Source organism: Triticum dicoccoides, chromosome 5B (assembly GCF_002162155.2).
Source record: "Triticum dicoccoides isolate Atlit2015 ecotype Zavitan chromosome 5B, WEW_v2.0, whole genome shotgun sequence".
In the NCBI taxonomy this organism is placed as follows: Eukaryota; Viridiplantae; Streptophyta; class Magnoliopsida; order Poales; family Poaceae; genus Triticum; species Triticum dicoccoides.
The window spans coordinates 86,007,819-86,023,380 of NC_041389.1; the positions used below are offsets into that span (position 1 = coordinate 86,007,819).

Sequence of the window (15,562 nt, forward strand, 5' to 3'; positions counted from 1 at the left end):
GTTGGATTTCAAATTTCCCTTGTATGTTCGTGTTGTGAACCCTCATATTCAGCCCATATATGGAGAGGATGGGCGTCCAGGCGTGTCCGGGCAGTCCAAATCGTTGGATTTGGCCCACACATACCACTTTCTCTCTTTATTTATTCTTTGTCTTGATAGAAGAGCATGTATGCAATATTCCTATTGGGCGCGAAGTGGAGGACACACGGGCTTGGCATCTAAAAGGAAATGGTTTGCGCATAAAGCGTTGATTTCAATCCAGCGAGTTCAAATATGGCAGCTGGATCTGAAGAGAAATCAGAAAACACTGAAAGAAACTTTGGAGTCGTTAAAATATGTGTTGAATATTATATGTACGAGTGTGCTATGTTGGGCTTGCAATTAGCGAACGGCTAGATGTTCGAGTCGAACACGTGTAACCCGGGCCTATTATTTAAAGGCACCGCGTAGTATCCAAATAGACTAGACATAAATTGTAGGCTAAAATAGAGATCATGAGAGGGAACGTCCAGACGCCCGTGGCAGGTGTCGGTGCTAAAATCGGCAGATCTCGGGTAGGGGTGCAAAGCTTGGTGGATGTAAAACCCTACTTCCTACTTCTTATATATTGATTGTGATGGGATACGGAGTACATTATGATCCACCTTGAGATTGTATGAAGATTTTCTAAGTTCTAAACCTTACGATCGTGCCTCTACAGACTAAACCCCATGGCTTATATAGACGTCGGAGGTATGTAGGGTTTACAAATGGTTGGTTACGATCTTGGGATAAGCATGTCGATCCTTCAGATACATCGTGAAGTGTACGCCAAGTCTTCGAAGATCTTCATTTGGATGACAGTGAGGGTATCAGCCTAGTCAGGACCCATTCGACCACCGGTGGGTCCTCGACCCAGCCTATGGCCAAGCCGGCCGTCATGATGTGCACCCCCTAATCCGGGACACCGTCAGCAGGGGTGGCCGAGCCGACCGTGGCATGACAGTCGGAGTCGCATACATTTTAAACCGGGTTCCTACTAACCGGGCGGCTTTCATCAAGCACGTTGGAATTCATCAAAGTTTGGATAAATAATAGCACAAATCATCCAAAATAGTGTGCAAATATGTCTAGTACAACAATATTCTAATTCAACTGGATGTTCAACAAGTTTTTCATGGATAGATCAAATTCAATGATACTAGCTCCAGTTCCGGCACATGTTGTCCCACACATACTGTCCTTGAGCTTCGTCCAACAATGCATGTGCGTGAATGGTCTACCCTTTGGCATGTAGTACATCATGACAACGCGTGCAGGCTACACAATGTGTAGAGCAACAATGAGTAATTGAATGAATCAACCAACATGCAGAGCAAGAAGAAGCAAAACCTATGATATCCATGGTTGTCGAGCGCAATGTCCACATTGCCTCTAGGCGATCAACCGCGACACAATACTTTGTGACGGAGTTCTGGATCGTGTACCATCAATACGCTAATGACTTCACATTGCGTTCATGCATGATGTGCATCGTAGGGCGCAAAGTGCTTTCGTGCATGAAACGAACCATGCACGCGCTGCCAAAAGAGCCCCCTTCTACTCCTGCCTACAAAGTCCACAGATATGGCCAACCACGCATCGCACCACAAGTCATCCTCCATGGTTGAGTACCCTGCCATCCTTCTTACTCTAAAAACGACATGAAGTTCGAAAACATGTAGGGCATGGTGTCCAACATGGACATCGTCGACCAGGAGGGGCGGAGGGGTACCTGGCTGCGGACGGACCCTGGATGGACGACACCGTAGTGCAAGGCGAGCGGGCGCTTGGGCGGTGGCTGCGAACGTCCGACAATGCCTGGGTGGCGCCAGGGGAGGTGCAGCGGCGACGAGAAGGAGGTCGCGGATGCAAAGCAGGGGGGGCAAGGGCGGAATGGAAGAGAATGGGATCGAGAGGTGGATTTGAGTGGGCGTTGTAGTGCAAGGCGAGCAGACGCTTGGGGTGGTGGCTGCGGACGTCCGACAATGGCTGGGTGGAGGCAGGGGAGGTGCAGAGGCAACGGTGTAGGAGGCCACAGATGCAAAGAAGGGGGGAGGGGAGGCGGTGGCGGTGCCAAAACTGTTGTCTTGCGTAGTCAATTTAAAACTAAGTAGTCAAATATATGAATTTATACAAATTTGTTTCAATATTTCTACACCTATATGGCAGTTTTATCAAAAAGTTGGGTAGTTAATTGACTACCCCAGCTTGTACGTGGCTTTGCCACTAGGCGGAGGGTCAAGGGCAGAATGGAAAAGAATGGGATCAGGAGGGGGATTTGAGTGGGCCGGGGAGTCTTACGTGGCGGCGGACTAACTCCCGCAAAGCCCCTCCATGGAAGAGAATGGGATCAAGAGGGGGTTTGAGTGGGCCGGGGAGTCCTACATGGCGGCGGTCTAACTCCTGCAAAGCCCCTCCAACAGTTTACTGAACTGATAGACAAAACATGTCTAATCAGGCGGTCCATACGGTGTGAGGGTAGACGCCGAAGATGCCTTAATATACGAGAGCTACATCCGGTTTCATGGGCTGGGGATTTTATCGAAGGAGTGGGGAGAATATCATGTAAGACCATCTCTTGTATGCTCCCATGGTAACAATTTCAAAAGGTGAAATTTAAATGTTAAAAAAAATTCCAAAACAATTTGTGGATGTTCACAACACATGTGCCTACAATCCTTGAAAATTTCAGATCAAAATTCAAAGTACACACAGAATAAACAAAAAAAAAGGCAAACTCAGCATAATAGTGTCAATAAAGATAAAATCATGAACAGTTTAGATGGTTAGAGAAGCATCAAGGAGATGTGCAGAAACTAGCAATGTTTCAGCTTGAGAGCATCTTTGCGCTAGCCCCCTTGCGGAAACAATTTAGCAAGATTGTAATCCTATATATTCACTCAATGTTTCCAAAATAAAAAGAATTACCAGCATGCAGCCATAATTGTCAACGCCCCCAGGTTGGTTCCATTGCCGTCAAAGCCCTTGTTGAAGGACATGCCAATCTAGAAGTCGTGATTGCTTACCAACAACCGTTTCTTCTCCTTACCATATGGGTGATGGACCATTAGGTAAAGTATTGAGCATGAAAGAGCCCGTAGATTACTGATCAAGTTTACAGCACCAAAAAGGCAACTAAACAGCACATCAAAGAACAGCTGTGCTCCAGAGTTTACACCACCGAAAGTATGGAAATCCTAATAATGGTCTCACGTGCTCAACAGATTAACAGGCCGAACAACAAAACCGAATTCATCACTAAATCCTAGTGTTTCATGTCCAGCTAGTACCCGTAGTTCGGCGGGTAGTGTGCCCCATAGCCTCCCCCATTGTGAGGGGTAGGACCTGCGCCGCCTGGAGGGGTTGCATACGACGGTCCTCCATACGGCGGGTATGAGTTGTAGCCCGAGTCAACTGGTTGGGAGGGAGGAGCGGGACCTGGTGGAGGAACTTGGGGAGAAGCTTCGGCCATGAAATTCTGCAAGGAGAAGATGGTGATCAATTTAATAGAAGACAGAAGACCTGCAAAGCGCAAATGACAAGCTACAGTATATGATATGATTTTATGGCTATGATGACATTATTGTAGCTTCTGAAATTATAATTTGAACCTTGGAAAATAAGCATCCATGCAAAAACATCTTATATTATGGGACGGAGGAAGTACATCTTAAGTACTCCCTCCATTCCACAATGTAGTGCGTCCGCGCTTCCGGAGATCTAAATTTGACCATACACTTAACCAACGAGACCGACTGCGGCGGGAGCAAAAATTATACCATTGAATTCGTAATTTTTGCTCCCGCTGCAGTCGGTCAATTCAGTGGTATAATTTTGCTCCTGCCACAGTCGGTCTCGTTGGTTAAATGTATGGTCAAACTTAGATCTCGGGAAGCGTGGGCGCACTACATTGTGGAATGGAGGGAGGAGTACTTTGTAATATATATAATGACAGTACTGAAGCTAGGAAATAGGATCCTCACCCTCATGCAATTTTAGCCTAAATGCAGACGGTGAATGCATGTGAAATTGATGCATTCGAAGAGGACAAATGAAAATACCTTGATCAGCTGCTGAGCAGTTTGAACTTGTGAGGCACTTCCTGCGATCTCGACCGTCATCTCCCCAGGAACACCTTCTTGAATACTTATTGTCGCACCACTATGCTTGCGGATATAGCTAATATTGGCACCAGCAGACCCAATCACAGCATCAGCATAGGAAAGAGGAACTTGCATTTTTTGCGAAATCTGTCAATAAACCAAACAAATTTTTGGAAAAGGCAGTGTAAGCAATAAACTAATAGGCATAAAAGAAGACATCATGTTCATAATGGTCAAATTTAAAGCAACTAACTTGAGAAGACCCATGCGATAGGTGTTGATTCCCTGAGGTAGGAGCAGCAGTTGGATTTGCATCACGTCCATATGAAGAAATCCCATAGTGCGGTTGCTTTTCCACATGGTGCACATCAGGAGGAGGATAATAGTTGTCTTGTGGCCGTGGCGGCATAAAATGTGGATTCCCACCATAACCTGGGCCACTGGGAGGAATGTTTGGTGGATGACTCCAGGGCGGAGGAGGACCCCACTGCTGAGGAGCAGGCATAGGTTGCTCTCTGGGCGCACTGTGCACTTTCATCTGTCAAGAAGGACAAGGTTTATTGGATACTTCTTTCAAGCAAACAATTCGCTGCATAATAGAAATCACTTACCTGCATTTCGAATAAAGGGAGAACACTACGGTCAACAAGAAATTTTCTCAAATGGCTTGCAATCAGTTCCACTGCTTTGTGAACATCATGAGGTTCACCTTGTATCTCGACAACTCTGTCATCATTTAGTGCTACAGGTGGCACATTCTCTGTGAAGGAAAAATTAGTAAATGGGCGTCATGTGAGAGTACATGCAAAACTAAGCCTAATGAAATTTCAGTACAGTTGATTAGCAACGATCTAGCAAACCAAGGAAAAATGTACAGAAACAAGCTGCAACAATCACCCCATCAAGCCAGAGGGGGTGGTGGCACATGCTAGGTACATTCTAGCATAACAACAACAACAAAGCCTGGGTAGGCTAGAGGTGAAACCCATAAGATCTCGCGACCAACTCATGATTCTGGCACATGGATAGCAAGCTTCCACGCACCTCTGTCCATGGCTAGTTCTTTGGTGATACTCCAGTCCTTCAGAACTCTCTTGCATGAATAGTAAAACTCAGATTCTAACATCTACTACCAGCCAGCAGAATTGAGTTCTTAAAGGGCAAGCTTTTGTCATGCGTGTGCATGAATTCCATATTTTAAAAATGCTTTTTAGCAAGTAAAGAATCAATACAAGAGGAAAATGGTTGATCATACAAGTATGCTAATCATAAATCATAAGCACCACTAGCGTATGGTACACATGGTTCCCACAACAGGTGCCTATGTCCTGATCCATACAGAAAAGGATAACAATGCAAAACATGAGTCAATCATCTTATCAGTTCAGTGACACAAACAGCATATGGCATGCCAGTAAACCACAAAAGAAAAATCACAGATCTATCCTTGGCTAGCTGAAGACAAGCAAGGAGCTACGAAACTTAGTACCGAGAGCAGAATAGGTCGTACCATACTATACTATAACAATATGGTGAAGCATTGCCATGCTGAGACAACAATACGGGGGAAATATGAATCTTACCAAGAATGCGGAGAGCACACTTTGAAGCATCCTGTATTGATTTAATGGTTGCTCCTTGCTTGCCAATCAGGCTGCCAGCTTGGGAAGCTGGCACAAGTAGCCGTGTTGGCCCTGCAGGACCAGCACCTCGCTGAGCCTGGTCGGTTTCACTGTCTAAACCATCTGTTATTCTATTATGTACTCTGAGCAGACCATCAATGGCTGGCGGAACGAGTGCATCTGGCTCATCCTTTGCTGAAATCATTACCTTTAAACAGGAAAACAGTGTCTAGATGTCAGCAAGGAGGCACACAAACATGTTGCACAAGGATGGATAATACAGGAAAACAATAATTAGTAGCAATATGCACGAGCATTGAGGAGACACAATATGGCATTGCAAGGATAAGCATATATTTCCATCCTACATTAGTTGGATGATGAAATGGCCACAATGCTTACACTACACCTACTACTACCCCAACACCAAAATAATCAAAATGCTGCATGTTGCTAAACAAACTGAAGGGCATCCACATTTGGACACCTCCCGCATCTGATTCAGCCTAGGCAAGAACAGCTTATGTTCAGCTGGGCAGATTTTAGAATATCAATCCTTCCCTATTTTAGCACAATTTATCCAAGATGTGTTAATTGGGGCATGCTAGGATCATTCCTGCACTGCACCGTGGAATGCAATAGTATTTACTCTTTCTGGTAACATTTATATTACATGTCTCAAAGAATAAAAATATGTGAAATAAAACTGCCAATTAAAGTAATCAGACTGCCAAACTTTGTGTTCCTATTGTGATTGCATAACTTCAGAGTTGTAAATAAGATCATGACATCTGATGCTGAAGTGGTTATGCACAGCACTATGGAGCAATATACTCCCCCCTTTCCCAAATATTTGTCTTTCTAGACATTTCAAATGGATTACAACATACGGATGTATGTAGACATATTTTAGAGTGTAGATTCACTCATTTTGCTTCGTATGTAGTCACCTGTTGAAATCTCTAGAAAGACAAATATTTGGGAACAGAGGGAGTACATTATAAGCCCAGAAATTTCTCATCCAACTCGATATACTTGCTCATTATTCAATTAATATTATTATTATTTTGGACTGTGAATGCTGCTTCAGTTAGTACGAATTCCTAAAATATTAAATACTAAAGAAAGTGTTATAAATGGCATTTTTACTTGCTGTTGACGGGCATGCACTTGTATATTTTGACTTTGAAGATATCGTCATTTTCTGAAAGAACCATCTAGGATTTAATGAAATGGTTAGGATTAAGCTTTTTCATACTATTTTAGCCCTGTAAATTTTGCTAACTGATTTCCTTTTGGCCAAAAAATCAAACGGGTCATGGAATTACCAGCCAATATGTGGAGCTTCTTGACAGGGATCTTCATCCAATACCCAAAAGACTTAAAATCGTATTTGCAGCAGATGAGCACAAAACTGAATCTGGTAACCATGACTGTTCGTCTATTTTGGATACAAAATGGGATATGACTTGAGGCCTTAGGCTGCAGTGAGAACCTGCAAAGATTAGTTTCTTACTGTTATCGTCACCATTAAGTTTTCGACTTAATGTCACTCTATGGATAGTTTGCTTGTTTTGGGTTTTACAGGTTCCATACTTGTGCAGAAACTTCTATGGATACTAGCATAAATATCAATGTCTTGTGTTGTCCTGTTATAATTATTTTTTATTTGCATTACAAATATCAATATTTACAATTATAACTATTCAGCTCTTTTTGTAGCAAGAACATCCAAAATTATCCACACGGTTCATGAATAAATCTGGAAGCTTGCTAGGATTTTGACAATTATACATAATGTTCTTAAGTTGGCCGATAGCAGTACTCCTACCATATGATCAATCATTTTATTCTAGAAAAGTATTTCAGAGTGCAACAATTACTTTATATCCATGTAAAATCCAAAATTATCAATAGCTGCTTCCGGACTAAACTAACTCTTTGTTAGGACTTCACTTAACTAGTCAAACCAATATCAAAATATTCGCTTGCTCCTTGCTGGTTGCTGCAACAAAGGCATACAGCCATTCCATATAAGCAGGTGGTTCATATTGCATTGTTTTTTATGAACAATACAAAATGTAAAAAGTATTTTTATAATATCTTTGATGATCCAATCTTCCAAATTGTAAACCTTCAGTCTGATTTAGCAGTGATAGTGATCATAATTAAATGGAGCACTATTAAGCCCCAGATTCACGAGTCTTAACTATTTTTGAAACTTTCAGAAGCATCTGAAACAGATTGCCTCTTTCAGAACTCAAGGACAGTAAGCATCCCTAATTGAGCAATTGGTTCCTTATAAGAGCAAAATCAATCTGCAACTACAAATGTACATTAATACGGCATTGTACAGCATACAAATTGAGAACCAGTGGTTCTTTTCATATCTATGATTTTTCAAGTGCGAGACTTACTAAGGCCTTCCGTTGCCAATTACTATAGGCATCTACAAGTAAACTATAGCACAGTAAGACAACATATACACAAACGTTCTGAACTTCTGATAACCCGGTAAATAAGAATGTGAGAAGGCACACCAACACAGAATATAATTGTAAGGTGCTGTACAGTCCTATAGCTACCATATAGTTGTAAGGCTTGCTAGCACATCAGTCCTTCAAGACAGCCACAAAAACAGATGACCATTATGCAACGAACCAATATACCTCTGCATCGTTCTATTAAAGCAACTATAGAACAAAAAAAGGCAACAAATCAACCTTGGCTTTCACATATACTCAGGATGCCTAGAAGGCACAGACCTACAACACTACTGAAAACTGTGATAATAACAATCCAAGATGGTACAAGAGAATGAAGAACTCACAGCTCTTTCTGGAACACCTGGTGGGCCATCAAGAATCTTTATGCGGGCTTTGGATTCATCACACATTCTTTTGATAAATTCCCCTTTGCGGCCAATGAGCGCACCCACCTTTTGGGCAGAAACCAGTACACGGAACACACTTTCTCCAGGCCACCCAGGCCATTTCGTGTCTTCCGTCTCCACATTGGCCAGTTGCTCTGCTTCAGCTGGCTCTTCAAGTGAACGGATAGCCTGGTCCTCGCTATTTTGATCCCCCATATCCTCATCTTTTACAGTAACCTGTGCTTCATCACTCGGGTTCCCAGATTCTTCGTTGTTTGTGCCTTTGGGTTCCTCATCAGATGTATTTTCCGCTTCTTCCTTGAACTGCTCTGGCACATCACTCTCAGGATTGGCTTGTTCCTCAATGCTAGCATCGGCTTGCTCACCGCTGGTAGGTTCAGGGATCTCGCTCATCTCATGCTCCGTAACAGCAGGAGTCTCAGCAGGCCCATCCATAATCTCTGCAACACACAACAAAAAACCACTGTCAACCACAGCCAAGTAGCATAAACTCTCTGCACATACTCTAGATGCGCTAGCCACAGCATCACCTAAACCTTGCGCGGGCCAGAGCATGCACGGTGAAACCACTAAAAAAAACAACCAGACGTTGCTCTAGACCTCACTAAGCACACAGGCCGCGGATCCGCGCGCAAACCCTAAGCGTCGGTCGCCAAGGAGCGACGTGGAGGGCGCACGGCCTCCGAACCCTAAATCCGGAGCACTGGAGCCCGCGCGCGCGCCACCATGCCCCGAACCGCGCGTCCGCATCCAGTGTAAGCTACCACACACGCGCGCTCGTGCAAGGCTACAGCCGCCAGCCAGCTATTCGCCTACGCTCGACCGCGCGAGCAAGCTACAGGGTTACGGGTGGCAGAGCGCGGGTGAGAGGGGAAGCGAGAGAGTGCAGAGCGTGAACCTTGTACGGACGTAGAGGCAGCCCTCGCCGGAGAGGAAGGACGGCCGCCGCCGCCGCCGCCGCCGGAGTGGTGGGGGCGAGGGTTTTGACGGGAGCGAAGGAGCACGGGGGGAGGGGAAGGGTGAGGACTTGGGTCGAGAGCGGGTTGTGTGCTCGTGCGCTTGCCGTTTTCGACATAGCTATATACTAGTAACGCTGCGGCGGCCCTGCAGGCCGGGCCCAAACGAGTCCCTGGGCCTTGGCTTTTCGCGTTTCTCTCATGGGCCGGGCCGGGCCGGGTGGGAGGTGGGCCCCACCGAGCCAGTAGTGCCCGAGTTAGCTCGTTCGTTTGTTTCGTGGTGGACTCATGAGTCATGTCGTCTTCCTCGCCACCACACCACACCACTGCAGTGCCGTCGCGTCATCTCCCACCTCCCACATCGGGCCAGCGGAAGCAGCAGCTGCGTGCGGAACCAACCATGCTCCCCTTCATCCTCTCCCTCCTGCTCCTCGCCGGCGCCGCGGCGGTGGGCCAGGGCCACGACGACGCGGCGGCGCGGCGGACGATGGAGGAGTTCGCCGGCTTCCCCGCCTCCGACGACGGCGAGGGCGGCCGCGCCTCCCCCTTGCGCGTAGACTCCGACAGCCTCCAGCGTCAGGTACACGGTGCCGTTCCATGCTCCTCCTCCTCCTTCCCCCTTGCGCTGCTTTCCCGTCCCTCGCGCCGGCCAGGCCGCCGGTGACCGCGGACGTGGCGCGCGCAGTATTAGTGAACTGTGATCCGCGCGCGGCCCCCATCTAATTGGTGCGCGATGATACGTTGGGGTTAGCAATGTGGTGGTGATGATTTTCTCTTCCGCTTTGGTTGCGCAGATTGATGAACTGGCCTCGTTCTCCGACTCGCCGGCGCCGTCGGTGACGCGTGTTCTGTACAGCGACAGGGATGTGCAAGCTCGAAGGTGAGGATACCGCAGGCAGTTAAAATTTCCCGTGCCCCTGACTCGTGAGGGTTAGCTATGTTCCCTGGTCACGAGAGTTAGCGAGTAGTTGCAATTAAAATAGCTTCGTTCGCCTTTACTCTGATTGCCTCCAGTTTTCTTGGAGTCAAATTGGCTTGTTATTCATTTCAAACTCGACAAAAATTTATTTCATTTACATATAATTAATTGATCACTCTGGATTATTATGTTCTGAATTTACGTTGCTTCTGGTTTCACAGACTGACCGTCAAATTTTGAATGGTTCTGTACAAAGTTAAAAAAAACGCTAGGCATTAATTGTGAGTTTTTGCCACTGCCTTGTGCTTTTCTGACCAAAGGGCACACTTAAGCGCAATTATGCGCACATTAAGCGCAATTAACGGCTAGGCATTTTGCTATCGCCTAGAGCCTAGGCGTGCCTTTTGTAACTACTATGGTTGTGTGTACAGTATACATGCTGTTGGCCCGTGACAGCGTGCATTTCTGCCTAGTAGCTACCCTATGCTGATCATTGATCTCTTCTCTTAATGCATATATAGGTATATTAAAGGGATAATGAAACAGCTTGGCCTCTCTGTTCGAGAAGATGCCGTTGGCAACATATTTGGCCGCTGGTGAGTTGGTATTTGATACCTCTGGGATTCTGTTGTTGGTTTATGTATCTGAATTTGAAAGTTGTTAGCAATGGACAATTGCAAACGATTCTTCGCCAATCAGCTTTGAATTTATATGATTTGTATGGTTGGAGTTATAGCTTTACCATGCAGCTCATTTTTCTTTGCTCGAGTTGCCGAACTGATAATTTATTGGCATGATAGGGATGACCGCATCTGATAATGTACCAATTATGAAATTACTTTTATTACTGTTCTTGTTCCCAGTTCGGATTTACTTGATGTGCCGAAACTCTCGGCATTGGACTTGATATGTACGAAAGGAACATATTTCTGCGGGCTAATTGTGTTTCACATTGTAACAGTGTGTTTGTTTCTACAGGGTGGGTTCTGAGGCAGAACTAGGAGCAGTTGCAACTGGTTCTCATGTTGATGCCATTCCATTTTCAGGCAAATATGATGGGGTCGTTGGTGTTCTGGGTGCTCTTGAGGCAATCAGTGTGCTACAACGGTATGAATTCTGTGTACTAATTTTTTTCATCATTTTTTGAACATAAATTTCATTTTTCCCTTTTTTTTAATTGATATTTGGCCATTGTACATGTTTATGTTTACCTTCCTTTTATTCAAAGTGTCAGATGGTTAAACTGCACTTGAGACCACATAAGGCTATACAAATATTAGATTTAGTTATACTTTCATATTGAAGAAAACCTGGCATTTTTTTCAATGTTGTCACACCCTCGGAGACATGACTCCAGGCTAATATAAATGTGAACTCCATTGTGATTTTCATCTTCAGAAAAACCTTACGTGCTTAGCTTGAATGTGTCATACAGGTCTGGTTTCCAGCCAAAAAGATCCTTGGAGGTTATTATGTTTACATCAGAGGAGCCTACACGATTTGGAATTAGCTGCTTGGGAAGGTTCACCCTCATTTACCACAAGTTACATGTTATTCTAATAAATGCTATCAATTCTGCTTGAGCTAATTGTCACTTGGTCTTAATTTGTGGGTTCTCATCTGTGCACTCTTTGAAAATGTGCAGCCGCTTAATGGCAGGGAGCGAGGAACTAGTTCAATCACTAAAAAGGACAGTTGACAACCACAATGTATCATTTGTTGATGCTGCTGACTCTGCTGGCTACAAGATACACCCAGATGATCTACATAATGTGTTTTTGAACCAAGATGCATATTTTGCTTTTATAGAATTGCACATTGAGCAGGGCCCCATTTTGGAAAAAGAAGGTCGGATTTGTTTTAGTTGTATCAGTACATATGTGGTTCGAAACATCTCTTACTCATGTCTGTTCTTATGAACAGGCATCCCAATTGGTATTGTAACTGCCATTGCTGCTCCTGCAAGTATTAAGGTGGAATTTGAAGGGAATGGGGGTCATGCTGGAGCAGTGCTAATGCCCGCAAGGTTAGCATCCATTTTTTGGCGTTACTGTTGAAGGGTCTCCACATGTATGTATGGTAAAGAGCCGAAGCAGTGTTTTGCAGAAATGATGCTGGATTGGCGGCAGCTGAGCTGGCATTAGCAGTTGAGAAACATGTTTTGGAATCAGGATCGATAGATACAGTTGGAACAGTTGGTATGTTTGATAAATTGGCTTTTATTTTCTAAGTCATGTGTAGTAGTACTAGCTCATGCATGTGCTACCGACTTATGTGTTCCTCTACAAAATGATTTGCAGTTGCACAAAGCATGTTTTGAATCCGGTGAATAGGATGCTTAGCCTGCATTTCCAAAATTATATTCATTTTAAGCCCTCTATGGATTGTAGGATTCCAATCCATATGATTTTTTCCTATAGATTGCCTTTGGATCAAAGAAATGGTGCTAGCGAATTCCTATGGATTTGATCCTATGCCTCAGTTCCATAAGAATTTGAACATCCACCCGAACCTCATTTTAAGATTTAATTACGTAGGATCAAGTCAATTTTCATGGGTTTCATCCAAATGACTATTCTGCAGATTTTCTGTGTTGTGCAATCCTCTGTTTTGCACCAGCAAGCGTATCAAATTCCTGTGGTTTTCCTATTCCTATGTTTCCTATATCTGTATTGAACCTTCCTTTGATCATTTCTTTGTTCAACTGTTAAAATAAATGCACATCTGTTGAAATGCAGAATATGTATCCATATTTAGCTAAGCCATGAGGCTTAACAACTTGAAAACATTAAATGGATTTTGATGTTCTTATTGAGAAAAATAGTTTGATGCTTAAATAAAAGGAATAGTGAGCATGGTTTGTAGTTATCTGTTGTAGACTAGGAGCTCAGTTATATATTCAAATGTTTTTTTCATTGTGAAAGTATGCTCATGCAGCTACTGGTCAACCAACATCTTAAGAAGATGGTCAAGGAAGGCTTGCCCACATCTTATTTTTCTAACAGATTATTCTCATATAGGTATTCTGCAGCTACATCCCGGAGCTATCAATAGCATCCCAAGTAAATCACACCTAGAAATTGGTAGGAGCCTGTAACTTCCGCTACAACTATTGTTTTTCCTAAGGGGAAATGGTTTTTTTTTTCAACCAGTAAATCCAAAATATCATATGTACAGATATAAGAGATATTGATGAGAAAAGAAGGAATGATGTCATTGAGAAGGTTCACAAATCTGCCATTGACATATCAAAGATCCGTGGAGTAGAACTATCGGAATTCAAGATCATCAACCAGGATCCGCCTGCTCTGTCTGACAAATCAGTCATAAACGCAATGGAATTTGCTGCAAAACAGCTGGGCCTAGAATACAAATTGATGATAAGCAGAGCTTATCACGATTCACTCTTCATGGCCAGGTGAAGTACCAGGCCCCAACAGAGATTTTCTCATTTAGCAATATTTGCAACGTGGTGCTTTGTATCATTTTAGCGCATTCATTGTGAGTTCTCTTGAGTAACACATACACCTGTCTTTGCTCTGCAGAATATCACCAATGGGTATGATCTTCATTCCCTGTTACAAAGGTTTGTACTCTGCTCTTCCATAACGCTATCATATATTTTGTCAAAACGAAGATGCTGCAATGTCCGAGATGATGTAAAATCCGATACCAGTTCGGAAGTATATGCCATATGTTTTTTATAGTATAGATCCTGGTGGATATTGAAAAGTCAGGATATTGCTTCTGTATTTGGTGGAGACTTCAGTGATGTTTTTTTTAGGAACTAGACTTAAGTGATATGATGTTTAAGTTTAGAATGCACGAAGTAAAACTAACAAACGGCTACAACATAAATGGCTGCTGAATTCATTCTTCTTTTCTGAACGGTGCCTAACATATCTTTCTGGCTGCAGGATACAGCCACAAGCCCGAAGAGTTTGCGTCGCCGGAGGACATGGCAAACGGAGTTCAGATGCTAGCCTTGACAATGGCCAAACTGTCCCTGGAGTGAGCACGGCTTGGGGAGAAATCAAGAGGGACTAGAATGGTCAAAATTGTGATGTGATAACATGTGGCGTTGATTATGCACGTGAAACCACTTAAGGTCAAAATGTTGTCGTCTCATTCTAAAACCATTTTCCAGCCGTTCTCAATCTCTGGTGATTTTGTCCAGAAGAAAGGCCCCCTCTGATTGGCATGACTCGAAAAACATAGTAATAAGGAAACATAATAATTCCATCCCCTTGTTGAATCATACGGGAATGGAAAATGCGTGAAGGTGCAGCAGAAGGTCTCTGGTTGCAACATGGTCTGAACTTTACTGGAGGACTAATTGCTTGTCACAGGAACACGCTAAATCCAGGGACCCCTTTGGCTAAAATGATTTCCATGGGAAATTTGAAGGACTGGAAGTCATTAATAATTTTCCTCGATGTGTTGTTCGGTTTGTAGGTTTGACTTCTACAGCTTTTATTTTTTTTTCTAATAAAAGAAGATTTTTGTGCATTATATTTCATAGAAATTTCACTATTGACATAGACCTTTTGTTTTTCCTATGATGCAATCATTGCTGTCCCTATGATGTAATCAAACATATTTTGATGCAAATTATATCAGGTACTCCCTCCATTCCAAAATAGATGACTTAACTTTATACTAGTTTAGTACAAAGTTGAGTCATCTATTTTGGAACGGAGGGAGTAGGAAGCAAGTAGACGTGGCTCCTGCTGTTTTTTTCCCGTCCTAGGTGTTTTAGGATTTCTATATGGAGTTCTCTCTCAAACTGCATATGAAGTAGTCCTTCAAAACTTCCTATGGTACTCTTTCCCGCAAAAAAAAAGCTTCCTATGGTACTCAATCTTATACATACATAATAAAAAAGATCTATGGAATATTCTCAAGAGCTAGGATCCTCTAAAATTCACATGAATTCCTATGTTTGAGAAAAAAAATTAACCGGCAAGCAGACGAAAGAGTTTGAGTGCATCATCGCTTGACAGCGGCCGTGACAGCGACTCGCGTTCCTTAGAGTTTGGCTGACCATA

At 43.6% G+C, this 15,562-nt stretch overlaps 2 protein-coding genes across 2 annotated transcripts; one reads left to right on the plus strand and one right to left on the minus strand.

Moving 5' to 3' along the window:
* Positions 1 to 3,039: 3,039 nt before the first annotated feature.
* Positions 3,040 to 9,681, minus strand: LOC119307522 (flowering locus K homology domain-like). The gene is made up of 7 exons (XM_037583599.1): positions 9,538 to 9,681; positions 8,577 to 9,079; positions 5,708 to 5,954; positions 4,736 to 4,884; positions 4,378 to 4,662; positions 4,083 to 4,271; positions 3,040 to 3,499 (listed from the first exon to the last, which is right to left on the minus strand). The coding sequence occupies exons 2-7, from the start codon at positions 9,072 to 9,074 to the stop codon at positions 3,305 to 3,307; spliced, it is 1,563 nt and encodes a 520-aa protein (XP_037439496.1). The 5' UTR covers positions 9,075 to 9,079; positions 9,538 to 9,681; the 3' UTR covers positions 3,040 to 3,304.
* A 205-nt stretch (positions 9,682 to 9,886) lies between these two features.
* Positions 9,887 to 15,026, plus strand: LOC119307523 (ureidoglycolate hydrolase-like). Its single transcript, XM_037583601.1, has 12 exons — positions 9,887 to 10,175; positions 10,390 to 10,475; positions 11,036 to 11,110; positions 11,493 to 11,621; positions 11,950 to 12,036; positions 12,160 to 12,362; positions 12,438 to 12,540; positions 12,621 to 12,712; positions 13,535 to 13,597; positions 13,692 to 13,932; positions 14,060 to 14,100; positions 14,432 to 15,026. Exons 1-12 carry the CDS (start codon positions 9,891 to 9,893, stop codon positions 14,527 to 14,529), a joined length of 1,503 nt encoding a protein of 500 aa, XP_037439498.1. The 5' UTR covers positions 9,887 to 9,890; the 3' UTR covers positions 14,530 to 15,026.
* Positions 15,027 to 15,562: the final 536 nt, after the last annotated feature.

Excerpts from the sequence above, each read along its gene's own strand:
- LOC119307522 (XM_037583599.1), bottom strand. The coding sequence starts at position 9,074 with ATGGATGGGCCTGCTGAGACTCCTGCTGTTACGGAGCATGAGATGAGC. Across the intron at positions 5,955-8,576 it reads CAGGTGTTCCAGAAAGAGCT|GTAATGATTTCAGCAAAGGA; the intron begins GTGAGTTCTTCA and ends TCCTGTTTAAAG. Across the intron at positions 4,885-5,707 it reads GTGTGCTCTCCGCATTCTTG|AGAATGTGCCACCTGTAGCA; the intron begins GTAAGATTCATA and ends TTTCCTTCACAG.
- LOC119307523 (XM_037583601.1), top strand. The coding sequence starts at position 9,891 with ATGTCGTCTTCCTCGCCACCACACCACACCACTGCAGTGCCGTCGCGT. Across the intron at positions 10,176-10,389 it reads CCGACAGCCTCCAGCGTCAG|ATTGATGAACTGGCCTCGTT; the intron begins GTACACGGTGCC and ends TTGGTTGCGCAG. Across the intron at positions 12,713-13,534 it reads AGATACAGTTGGAACAGTTG|GTATTCTGCAGCTACATCCC; the intron begins GTATGTTTGATA and ends ATTCTCATATAG.